At 37.4% G+C, this 13,549-nt stretch overlaps 1 protein-coding gene across 1 annotated transcript in view; it reads left to right on the plus strand.

Moving 5' to 3' along the window:
• Positions 1–861: 861 nt before the first annotated feature.
• Positions 862–13,549, plus strand: part of LOC137423330 (rod cGMP-specific 3',5'-cyclic phosphodiesterase subunit beta-like) — a 99,162-nt gene continuing 86,474 nt past the window's right edge. The window contains exon 1 of the mRNA XM_068110359.2: positions 862–1,335. Within this exon, the coding sequence (XP_067966460.2) occupies positions 862–1,335 (474 nt within the window). The remainder of the gene's footprint in view (positions 1,336–13,549) is intronic.

Raw genomic sequence — 13,549 nt, forward strand, 5'->3', positions numbered from 1 at the left:
AGGGTTAGAGTTAGGGTTAGGGTTAGGGTTAGGGTTAGGGTTAGGGTTAGGGTTAGAGTTAGGGTTAGAGTTCGGGTTTGAGTTAGCGTTAGAGTTAGGGGTAGGGTTCGTATAATTGGCTACTTCTGACAAAACGTAATTATTTGATAGTTTGCTGCATGAATCCCTATCTTCACCTGTAGGTAGTTTTATAAATATCTTGAAACCATATAGGTGGAGTATTACGTTTTTAATCCTCTGTGTACATCGCTAAGAGCTTGTGATCTCCTTGATGTGCAACTGGCATCGTGCAACTTGAAATGTACCTTTTCTTATAGTATGACCTGGTGCTCCAGTTATATATACCGTGCCGTACAAATGTGACCCAAATACAGTTTCGAAAAATCGTCGCAGAGTTTTCCAGGGGCCATTGAAAGCGCACGGCTTTAAATTTTATCCGATTATAGAGACGGGTATTATTAGTTATTCCATTTCCAATCGTGGACAAAAATACGTCTTTTTTTCATGCGGAGGAAACGATTATCAACATTCAAATTATAAACCTAAGTTGTAAAACTTCACGATGATCGATCTGGACATGCGCCAATAAAAGTAGAAATATATAAAGTCGGAGAAAACGGAGTCCGCCTCTGTCATAGAGTAGAAGGGATTAGACGGATTCAGCTTTGCCTTTTTGAATCGCAGGGCAGGTAAGACTGCGTTACTGAGACCACTCAATGGGGACCTGGGAAAGTCTTTTTCTGATGAAGACAATAACTTGGCACGTATAACGATTTTTCAGTGCTCGTTGCTTAACTGACGACCCTCAAAGCCTTCGATCTCTCCTAAAAGCCTTTCGTAAGTTCGTCAAAGTCGTTCAAAATGGGTGCAATAAGCAAGGAAGACGTAGAAAGCTTCCTCGACAACAACCCAGCATTCGTCAAGAATTACTTCGAGAAGAAAATGCGTCCAGATGCCATCGCAGAAATGTTCAGCAAAGAAATGGGAAAGGACGTGACGGGTTCGTTCGTACAGTTGTCCAGGGTCGAGGAAAGCGAGATTCTCTTCGAACTTGTGCAAAATATGTCTGAGACGTTAAACATGGAGAAATGTGTGCACAAGTGCTTGCGGCGCCTTGTCCAGCTCATCGACGCCGATCGCTGTAGTCTGTTCATGTGCAGACAAAGGAACGGTACTCCAGAGGTGGCGACTCGCCTCTTCGATGTCACTCGCACCTCGTCCCTCGAAGAGTGCCTCGTCCCACCAGACTCTGAGATCGTTTTTCCACTCGATCTTGGCATTGTGGGCCACGTGGCGCTTACGAAGAAGACGGTGAACGTCTGTGATGTGCAGGAGGTAATAATGATGGTATCATATTTGACTATATGTATACGTGATGTTATTGTCTTGGTGTAGAGGTACAATAATATAGACGGTATAGAAGTAATTGGGACAAAATATTGTTTGTACAAAAACAAGCACTATAGGTAGATATTGTGCGAGTTTGAAATATCTCTGAGAGCACAACATTAATACTGATGTAGCCATGGGAGGTGTAGAGCAATAGATTAGTTGAAGAGCAATAGATTAGTTGTAGAGCAATAGATTAGTTGTAGAGAAATAGATTAGTTGAAGAGCAATAGATTAGTTGTAGAGCAATAGATTAGTTGTAGAGAAATAGATTAGTTGTAGAGAAATAGATTAGTTGAAGAGCAATAGATTAGTTGTAGAGCAATAGATTAGTTGTAGAGCAATAGATTAGTTGTAGAGCAATAGATTAGTTGTAGAGAAATAGATTAGTTGTAGAGAAATAGATTAGTTGTAGAGAAATAGATTAGTTGTAGAGTAATAGATTAGTTGTAGAGCAATAGATTAGTTGTAGGGAAATAGATTAGTTGAAGAGCAATAGATTAGTTGTAGAGAAATAGATTAGTTGTAGGGCAATAGATTAGTTGTAGAGAAATAGATTAGTTGTAGGGCAATAGATTAGTTGTAGAGAAATACATTAGTTGTACAGCAATAGATTAGTTGAAGAGCAATAGATTAGTTGTAGAGCAATAGATTAGTTGTAGAGCAATAGATTAGTTGTAGAGCAATAGATTAGTTGTAGAGAAATAGATTAGTTGAAGAGCAATAGATTAGTTGTAGGGAAATAGATTAGTTGAAGAGCAATAGATTAGTTGTACAGAAATAGATTAGTTGTAGGGCAATAGATTAGTTGTAGAGAAATAGATTAGTTGTAGAGAAATAGATTAGTTGTAGAGCAATAGATTAGTTGTAGAGCAATAGATTAGTTGTAGTGAATAGATTAGTTGTAGAGAAATAGATTAGTTGTAGAGCAATAGATTAGTTGTAGAGCAATAGATTAGTTGTAGAGAAATAGATTAGTTGTAGAGAAATAGATTAGTTGTAGAGCAATAGATTAGTTGTAGAGCAATAGATTAGTTGTAGACAAATAGATTAGTTGTAGAGCAATAGATTAGTTGTAGAGCAATAGATTAGTTGTAGAGCAATAGATTAGTTGTAGAGAAATAGATTAGTTGTAGAGCAATAGATTAGTTGTAGAGAAATAGATTAGTTGAAGAGCAATAGATTAGTTGTAGAGCAATAGATTAGTTGTAGAGAAATAGATTAGTTGTAGAGAAATAGATTAGTTGTAGAGAAATAGATTAGTTGTAGAGTAATAGATTAGTTGTAGAGCAATAGATTAGTTGTAGGGAAATAGATTAGTTGAAGAGCAATAGATTAGTTGTAGAGAAATAGATTAGTTGTAGGGCAATAGATTAGTTGTAGAGAAATAGATTAGTTGTAGGGCAATAGATTAGTTGTAGAGAAATAGATTAGTTGTAGAGAAATAGATTAGTTGAAGAGCAATAGATTAGTTGTAGAGCAATCGATTAGTTGTAGAGCAATAGATTAGTTGTAGAGAAATAGATTAGTTGAAGAGCAATAGATTAGTTGTAGAACAATAGATTAGTTGTAGAGAAATAGATTAGTTGTAGAGAAATAGATTAGTTGTAGAGAAATAGATTAGTTGTAGAGAAATAGATTAGTTGTAGAGAAATACATTAGTTGTACAGCAATAGATTAGTTGAAGAGCAATAGATTAGTTGTAGAGCAATAGATTAGTTGTAGAGCAATAGATTAGTTGTAGAGAAATAGATTAGTTGAAGAGCAATAGATTAGTTGTAGAGTAATAGATTAGTTGTAGAGCAATAGATTAGTTGTAGGGAAATAGATTAGTTGAAGAGCAATAGATTAGTTGTAGAGATATAGATTAGTTGTAGAGCAATAGATTAGTTGTAGAGAAATAGATTAGTTGTAGAGAAATAGATTAGTTGTAGAGCAATAGATTAGTTGTAGAGCAATAGATTAGTTGTAGAGCAATAGATTAGTTGTAGAGAAATAGATTAGTTGTAGGGCAATAGATTAGTTGTAGAGAAATAGATTAGTTGAAGAGCAATAGATTAGTTGAAGAGCAATAGATTAGTTGTAGACAAATAGATTAGTTGAAGAGCAATAGATTAGTTGTAAAGAAATAGATTAGTTGAAGAGCAATAGATTAGTTGTAGAGAAATAGATTAGTTATAGAGAAATAGATTAGTTGAAGAACAATAGATTAGTTGTAGGGCAATAGATTAGTTGTAGAGCAATAGATTAGTTGTAGACAAATAGATTAGTGGAAGAGCAAAATATTAGTTGTGGAGAAATAGATTAGTTGTAGAGAGATAGATTAGTTGTAGAGAGATAGCTTAGTTGAAGAGCAATAGATTAGTTGAAGAGCAATAGATTAGTTGTAGAGAAATAGATTAGTTGAAGAGCAATAGATTAGTTGTAGAGAAATAGATTAGTTGTAGAGAAATGGATTAGTTGTAGAGCAATAGATTAGTTGAAGAGCAATAAATTAGTTGTAGAGAAATAGATTAGTTGTAGAGAAATAGATTAGTTTAAGAGCAATAGATTAGTTGTAGAGCAATAGATTAGTTGTAGAGCAATAGATTAGTTGTCGAGAAATAGATTAGTTGAAGAGCAATAGATTAGTTGTAGACAAATAGATTAGTTGAAGAGCAATAGATTAGTTGTGGAGAAATAGATTAGTTGTAGAGAAATAGATTAGTTGTAGAGAAATAGATTAGTTGAAGAGCAATGGATTAGTTGTAGAGCAATAGATTAGTTGTAGAGCAATAGATTAGTTGAAGAGCAATAGATTAGTTGTAGACAAATAGATTAGTTGTAGAGCAATAGATTAGTTGAAGAGCAATAGATTAGTTGTAGACAAATAGATTAGTTGAAGAGCAATAGATTAGTTGTGGAGAAATAGATTAGTTGTAGAGAAATACATTAGTTGTAGAGAAATAGATTAGTTGTAGAGAAATAGATTAGTTGTAGAGAAATAGATTAGTTGTAGAGAAATACATTAGTTGTACAGCAATAGATTAGTTGAAGAGCAATAGATTAGTTGTAGAGCAATATATTAGTTGTAGAGCAATAGATTAGTTGTAGAGCAATAGATTAGTTGTAGAGAAATAGATTAGTTGAAGGGCAATAGCTTAGTTGTAGAGTAATAGATTAGTTGTAGAGCAATAGATTAGTTGTAGGGAAATAGATTAGTTGTAGAGCAATAGATTAGTTGTAGAGAAATAGATTAGTTGTAGAGAAATAGATTAGTTGTAGAGCAATAGATTAGTTGTAGAGCAATAGATTAGTTGTAGAGAAATAGATTAGTTGTAGAGAAATAGATTAGTTGTAGAGCAATAGATTAGTTGTAGAGCAATAGATTAGTTGTAGAGAAATAGATTAGTTGAAGAGCAATAGATTAGTTGTAGAGCAATAGATTAGTTGTAGAGAAATACATTAGTTGTAGAGCAATAGATTAGTTGTAGAGAAATAGATTAGTTGTAGAGAAATAGATTAGTTGTAGAGCAATAGATTAGTTGTAGAGCAATAGATTAGTTGTAGAGAAATAGATTAGTTGAAGAGCAATAGATTAGTTGTAGAGCAATAGATTAGTTGTAGAGCAATAGATTAGTTGTAGGGCAATAGATTAGTTGTAGAGAAATAGATTAGTTGAAGAGCAATAGATTAGTTGTAGAGCAATATATTAGTTGTAGAGAAATAGATTAGTTGTAGAGAAATAGATTAGTTGTAGAGAAATAGATTAGTTGTAGAGAAATACATTAGTTGTAGAGAAATAGATTAGTTGTAGAGAAATAGATTAGTTGTAGAGAAATAGATTAGTTGTAGAGAAATACATTAGTTGTACAGCAATAGATTAGTTGAAGAGCAATAGATTAGTTGTAGAGCAATATATTAGTTGTAGAGCAATAGATTAGTTGTAGAGCAATAGATTAGTTGTAGAGAAATAGATTAGTTGAAGGGCAATAGATTAGTTGTAGAGTAATAGATTAGTTGTAGAGCAATAGATTAGTTGTAGGGAAATAGATTAGTTGTAGAGCAATAGATTAGTTGTAGAGAAATAGATTAGTTGTAGAGAAATAGATTAGTTGTAGAGCAATAGATTAGTTGTAGAGCAATAGATTAGTTGTAGAGAAATAGATTAGTTGTAGAGAAATAGATTAGTTGAAGAGCAATAGATTAGTTGAAGTGCAATAGATTAGTTGTAGACAAATAGATTAGTTGAAGAGCAATAGATTAGTTGTAAAGAAATAGATTAGTTGAAGAGCAATAGATTAGTTGTAGAGAAATAGATTAGTTATAGAGAAATAGATTAGTTGAAGAGCAATAGATTAGTTGTAGGGCAATAGATTAGTTGTAGACAAATAGATTAGTGGAAGAGCAAAAGATTAGTTGTGGAGAAATAGATTAGTTGTAGAGAGATAGATTAGTTGTAGAGAGATAGCTTTGTTGAAGAGCAATAGATTAGTTGAAGAGCAATAGATTAGTTGTAGAGAAATAGATTAGTTGAAGAGCAATAGATTAGTTGTGGAGAAATAGATTAGTTGTAGAGAAATAGATTTGTTGAAGAGCAATAGATTAGTTGTAGAGCAATAGATTAGTTGAAGAGCAATAGATTAGTTGTAGAGAAATAGATTAGTTGAAGAGCAATAGATTAGTTGTAGAGAAATAGATTAGTTGTAGAGAAATGGATTAGTTGTAGAGCAATAGATTAGTTGAAGAGCAATAGATTAGTTGAAGAGCAATAGATTAGTTGTAGAGAAATAGATTAGTTGAAGAGAAGTAGATTAGTTGAAGAGCAATAGATTAGTTGTAGAGAAATAGATTTGTTGAAGAGCAATAGATTAGTTTTGGAGCAATAGATTAGTTGAAGAGCAATAGATTAGTTGTAGAGAAATAGATTAGTTGAAGAGCAATAGATTAGTTGTAGAGAAATAGATTAGTTGTAGAGAAATGGATTAGATGTAGAGCAATAGATTAGTTGAAGAGCAATAAATTAGTTGTAGAGAAATAGATTAGTTGTAGAGAAATAGATTAGTTGAAGAGCAATAGATTAGTTGTAGAGCAATAGATTAGTTGTAGAGCAATAGATTAGTTGTCGAGAAATAGATTAGTTGAAGAGCAATAGATTAGTTGTAGACAAATAGATTAGTTGAAGAGCAATAGATTAGTTGTAGAGAAATAGATTAGTTGTAGAGCAATAGATTAGTTGTAGAGCAATAGATTCGTTGTAGAGCAATAGATTAGTTGAAGAGCAATAGATTAGTTGTAGACAAATAGATTAGTTGAAGAGCAATTGATTAGTTGTGGAGAAATAGATTAGTTGTAGAGAAATAGATTAGTTGAAGAGCAATAGATTAGTTGTAGAGCAATAGATTAGTTGAAGAGCAATAGATTAGTTGTAGACAAATAGATTAGTTGTAGAGCAATAGATTAGTTGAAGAGCAATAGATTAGTTGTAGGCAAATAGATTAGTTGAAGAGCAATAGATTAGTTGTGGAGAAATAGATTAGTTGCAGAGAAATAGATTAGTTGTAGAGCAATAGATTAGTTGTAGAGCAATAGATTAGTTGAAGAGCAATAGATTAGTTGTAGAGCAATAGATTAGTTGTAGAGAAATAGATTAGTTGAAGAGCAATAGATTAGTTGCAAATCAATTAAGGAGAGAGTGAGATGGATTGAAGCAGATTGGTAGTGGATTGGCTAAAGCCTTATTGCAATAGTCTTATTGGTAAGGATTCAATTCATGCGGAGGTTAACAATTTGACCAGGAAGAATTGGCACGACCGTGTCTATTTTCTTATTAAAACATCAATATGATACTACAAACACCTGCACAAGGTCATAGTGCCTCCACCAACCCACACTGGTCATGGGCAGGTACTACGTAAGGCAGATACTGTTGTGATTGGTTCATTGCTTTTTATTTAGAACTATTGTTCGATTCCTTTGTATCGATCTGTTCGTTTGGCATCGGATTACCTCTGCCCATCAGAAGCAATTTTCAGCATTCCTTCATGCTTTATTACACCTACACGTTTTCCTTTCACTCTCCATCTCCAACAGTCTTTTCAGGTCTACCTGCTTGTCTTGCATGGATTTTTGCTTAACTTTTGTAAGCATTTAATACTTGATTTTTATTTTATGCACTCGTTCCTTGCTTATTTTCCACGACTTGATTGCTTGTTCCATGTTTCACCACGACTTGATTATTCCGAGAATGTGTGTCTCGGGTTGTGGCATTGGCAGAACTTTCCACATTTCCTTTGTCTGACTTCTTTTTAACTCATGGTATTTTGATTTGTAAATTGTTGCTAGTTTATTCTCACGTTCGCTTCAGTAGCCCCAACTCCTGTGAATAGTGTAATAAGAAAAATTTTACAACTTTGAAATCAACCATGAACTTAGGTAAAGCATCAAATAACTGAAGTGCAAATCTGGCAATATGTGTACAATATATGTAAATGTATATACAGTATATATATAAATATATATATATATATATATATATATATATATATATATATATATATATATATATATATATATATATATATATATATATATATATATACAGTATATATATATATATATATATATATATATATATATATATATATATATATATATATATATACGGTATATATATATATATATATATATATATATATATATATATATATATATATATATATATGTGTGTGTGTGTGTATATTTATATATTGTAAAGGATAGCACACTGAGCCAGTAAAATAATTTAAATTCTTCATTAATCACCTGACGTTTCGAGAGCAAACTAGTTCTCTTCCGCAGAGGCGTTGAGTGTTGTCTGGTGGTAACACCGTTAAGTTCCGTTGAGGATGGTTCACGTCATGGATTGGTACAAGTCCTCGCCAATCACAGGGATTCCCTGCATTCAAATGACTGCCGTTTTTGACGTCGTAATTGATTGTGGAGTGCTTTGTATGTGGGATGTAAGTCGATGTGTCGGTTGATGGACAAAGGCTTAAATTGTGTGGCAGGCGACACTTGTTGCTAATAGGTCGTGCAGCAACTGCTGTGGTGAGACTCGATCTGTGCTTTGCTGCCTCATCAAGTTAGGGGGTTCGATATGCGTTTATTAGGGGCTTAGTTTGGTCACAAATAAACGATCAGCAGTATGTTGTTCTGATGAGGGAAGAATAAGCCCTCGCCGGGATGGCATGGTGTTGAAGTCATGGGGACTCACTCCTGTGGAGGAGTGGTCCAATTGTATGACAATGCATTCTGTCCCTTCGGGTCAGTATGCATGTGTTTTGATTGACCATGTGCTTCAGCCTTTGGGTTGAGGTGCATGGGTATGCCAATGGAACAGTCTTGATAGACGGTGTGCCTTGGCCGTGGGGTCAAGGTGCACGTCCAAGGCTGTTTAAATGTTTGATTTTTAAAACTTTTTTAATTATAAAAAGGCAGGCCTCATAAGGCCCATAACAAGGGCGAAATCTAGATCGACATCTCTGCCTTCGTCTATTTGTGACCATAGAGCTTTAATCTCAGTCTGCAAAGACTTGGAGTACCACACGGATGCCTCCTAGTTTGGAAGTGATGTGTTGGTATAATTTATGCACGTGGCGTCAGTGTCAAGTCATTGGGTCAGTGTGCTTTTTTTTTGTTAAGTTTAATATTTCTGTCTGAAAACCTCCTGACTGGTGATCAGCAGGGCAGAGACAATGTGTTCGCGTGGCAGGCGACACTTGTGGTAACAAGTCATGCAGCAACTGCTGTGGTAAGACTCGCTCTGAGCCCTGCTGCCTCATCAAGTTAGGGAGTTCGATCTATATATACATATATATATATATATATATATATCTACAGCATATATATATGTATATATATATATATATATATATATATATATATATATATATATATATATATATATATGCAGTATATAACTATATATGTAATTAAACATATATATATAAATGCAGATTTGGCATTTAATATGGAATATATATTTTTTTCTTGACTTGGGTTTACTTTCTTAACTCAGTATATCAATCTGGTGAGTTTCTTTTCACTTTGGTGATTTATTTGTTAAAAGAACCATGTCACTGATTGTCTGTCGCAGCAAGAAGTCAACAACAGGATTATATCACAGGTGGCGTGGCAAAATGTACGGACAGGTGCATTTGATGATTGGCTTCACAGTCGGGTATACAAGGGTTGTTGCTTTCTGTATTAGTGGAAAACAACTGCTGCACATCTCCAAAAGTTATTGCCGTTTCCTCTGGAGATGGTCCGTCAACTCGACAATGCTGTTTGTCATGGAGTGGTGGCTTTACGAAATTACGGCATGAAACAGCGTGCTATTGCTCGGCAGTATGGCATCACTCAAGGTCAGGTGTCAAAGATCCTGAAACGAAATTATCAGAGGGGTGTCCCTACTCCTATACCGAGGCCAGGACGTCCCCGCAGAACCACAAAGAGGGATGATCGCCAGCTGCACCGGTTAGTCCGCAATGGCCGTACCAAGTCAGCTAATTGGCTTAGGGCTGAGTGGCAGCAACTGACAAATGTGCCTGTATCCAGAAGGCTAGTCAACCAACGACTGGTTCAAGCAGGCTATCGTGCCAGGAGTCCTCTGAGAAAGCCACGCCTGACCAGACAACACCGCCAGTGCCGATTGCAGTGGGCCAGAGAGCACCGTCAATGGCAGCCAGGACACTGGAATCACGTGATCTTAAGTGACGAGTCTAGATTTCTGGTCTATCGTCAAGATGGCCGCGTCCGAGTGCGCAGACAAGTGCATGAAGCCTACAACAAAGATTGTATAGTGCCAAGAGTCCAAGCTGGAGGTGGTGGGGTGACCGTTTGGGCTGCTTTTCATGCAGGGGGCAAAACTGACCTGGTTGTTCTGAATGGAGACCTGAACCAGTTCAAGTACAGGGCCATTCTGGAAGAAACATTGCTCCCATTTGCTCGTGCAGCCTTTGGAGGAAACTTTGTCTTCCAAGATGACAATGCACGGCCTCATCGTGCTCGCATGATCCAACACTTTCTTGCTGACCGTGGTGTGGAGCATATGGAGTGGCCTGCCATGTCCCCGGATATGAATCCGATAGAGAACTTGTGGGCAGAATTAACGCGTCAAATCGACCACTTGGACCAGCAGCCGACCTCTGTGCGTGAATTGCAGCAGGCTATTGTCACTGCATGGCAAGCGATTCCTGTCCAAACCTTGGCAAATCTCGTGAACAGCATGCCTCAATGTGTACGTGCTCTCCTGAATGCTCGTAGGGGTTACACGAAGTAATGAACTGTAATTTTACTGTCCGTAATCCCAGTCGTAATTTAACTTTTGTTTTTGTTAAAACATTTTTTGGCTAATGTGCAAAATAAAGAGATACTTCTGGAAAACGTACAGAAGTTTAACACAGTACTGTCCATGAATTGAGTTCGATATCAGTTTACATCACTTTCAAGGATCAATTTATTTGTTTCGAAATGTCAAATGTGGTTTTTGTTTCTTTTAAAGGTCACATTAACAAAATCTAGAATAATTTCAACATAATTCCAATGAACTTTTGGTTCTAAGACATCTTGAAAAGTAAGTTCACCCCTACAAAAAAAATATTCCATATTAAATGCCAGGTCTGTATATATATATATATATATATGTAATTAAACATTAGTCCACATGCAACACGTAGGCCACCTTAGAACATTAGTTATGTCATAGTATATGTGAGATAAGGACATTTCCAATAGTGATACCTGCGTTGTGTAAATAAATAAATAAGAGTAGGTCCCGTTCATTTTGCGGCCCACCCTCCAATCAACCTCGTTGGGCACCATCCAGTCTGCACCCCATTCCCCATTGCGCACCATCCAGTCTGCGCCCTATTGCCCCTCGCAATAGGATGCTGAAACCAGCCAAATGCCACGAGGTAAGGCCTGAAAAGGGGGCGGAGCATGAGGTTGGGGGGTGTGGTCACGTCAAACAGACGTCAAGGGCGGAGCCGGTAAGACCCAACAAACCAACCAGAGCTCGGGCGACATGGCCTGATAGGGCGTGGTAAAGGCGTGGTGATATAAGCGCGTGCACAAAGCCCTTCAAGAGGACTGAGACTGACGCAGCGGTACTCATTGCAGAGGACTGTGCGGAGAGGACTGACGCAGCAGCACTCATTGCATAGGACTGGCCAGAAGGAGTATATGCGCTTTACCAAGAGGACTGTCCAGGACTGTCACGTTTGGCATTGGTGAAAGGACTCGCTGGAGGGACTTTGATTTTGCAAGGGCTCGAGGACTTCGTGTGGGAAAGCACCATTGTTGAGGACTGCTTGGGAGAGGCGCTGTTATATGGATTGCAAGAACCCGTTGAGGATTTGGCTTTTGGCTTGCTGGGAGCGCATATAAAGCGCCGGTATTTCTATTACGTACGCCGCCGTGAGCCGCGAAGTAACCTCTAGCCCAGCTTACCGATCCCCCCATATAATTGTCCGATCCGCGCCAACGACACGCGGAGAGCTTGCCTGCCGTCTACCATCTTCTTCGTGGTACGAGTCGGGGACCGGAGCGAGCTGTGGACGCCATCTTTGGACCCTCAACCCGACCATATACAACCCCCATGTGAGTCTGAGTGCGAACGGGCCTGTGTCCAGGGATAAGTTAAGACTGTATAAGGCTGCACTGTGTGTACTGCTCCTTCTTCCTGTGTAAATAATTAAAAAATCAATTGTTCTTCCTTTTCCTCTTGATTCGACCGTTTTAGTGATTTCTCCATTGGGTAAACGTGGCACGATTAGAAACCGCTCAAATCGGGTTAGTTCTTGTTAACGGCCCGAATCGCGGCTCGCTATCGCTTGGTGTGTCCACTAAAACCGTGGTTCGTGTGGGGTTATTTCCTTGCTTCCCGGGAGGCAGTGGTAATTAGGTAATAGGACTAATTCGGCCTACCACCCTATTCAGCGCTGACCGGAAGGAACGCAATAGCCCCGGATCATGTCGGCTAGATAAAGACAAGGGGATTAATCCCCCCTTGGTAAGGGGAAAGGCCCACGTTCGAGATCCGCAAAAAAAATATATATATATACAGTCACGTGAAAAAGTAAGTACACCCCATGTAAAGTTTTGACTTTTTCAACATATTTCAACATACAGCTATTTGATCTTCATTTCAACAATATTGATAGATAAAAGTGATACAATATAACAAATATCATGAAACATTTACATTTTGTAGTCCATTGTATAATTGAAATAAACATAAATGCAAATTTGGAATGTGGAAAAAGTAAGTACACACCTACATTTATCACCACTTGAAATACCTAAAATTAGAATCAGGTGCACCAGCTCAGGTGCAAATGATTAGAACATCGTGAGAGAGGATCTTGGAGGAACCTGTCTTATTTAGACCTCAGACATTTCGTTTGGTTTGCTCTTTGTTGTTGAAGTGTGCAGCGTCACCATGCCTAGATCAAAAGAGCTCTCTGAGGCCTTCAGAAAGAAGGTTATAGATGCTTACGAGTCTGGGAAGGGATTTAAAAAGATCTCCAAACAATTTGAAATCAATCATTCGACTGTCCGGAAGATCATCTACAAGTGGAGAAGATTCCAAACAACTGCCAACTTGTTCAGGCCAGGCCGTCCCAGCAAGTTCAGCCCGAGAGCAGACCGCAAGATGCTGAAAGAAGTCTCTAAGAACCCCAGAATGTCATCACGGGACCTACAGGTAGCTCTTGCCACTGTTGATGTCAAAGTGCACGAGTCTACCATTAGAAAGAGGCTCCACAAATTTGATCTACATGGGAGGTGTGCCAGGAGGAAACCTTTGCTGTCCAGAAAGAACATCAGGGCAAGACTAAAGTTTGCCAATGAACACCCAGGCAAAGACCAGCACTTCTGGAACAATGTGCTCTGGACAGATGAGTCAAAGGTGGAGCTATTTGGCCACAGTACCAGAAGACATGTTTGGTGAAAACCAAAGACAGCATTTGACCACAAGAACCTGATACCAATTGTAAAGCATGGTGGTGGAAATATTATGGTTTGGGGCAGCTTTGCTGCATCAGGGCCTGGGCAGCTCACCATCATAGAATCCACTATGAATTCTTCATTGTACCAGAGGGTGCTTGAGGATAATGTGAGGCCATCTGTCGGAAATTTG

This window comes from Myxine glutinosa, chromosome 3 (genome assembly GCF_964187855.1).
Source record: "Myxine glutinosa chromosome 3, kmMyxGlut1.1, whole genome shotgun sequence".
Classification (NCBI taxonomy): Eukaryota; Metazoa; Chordata; class Myxini; order Myxiniformes; family Myxinidae; genus Myxine; species Myxine glutinosa.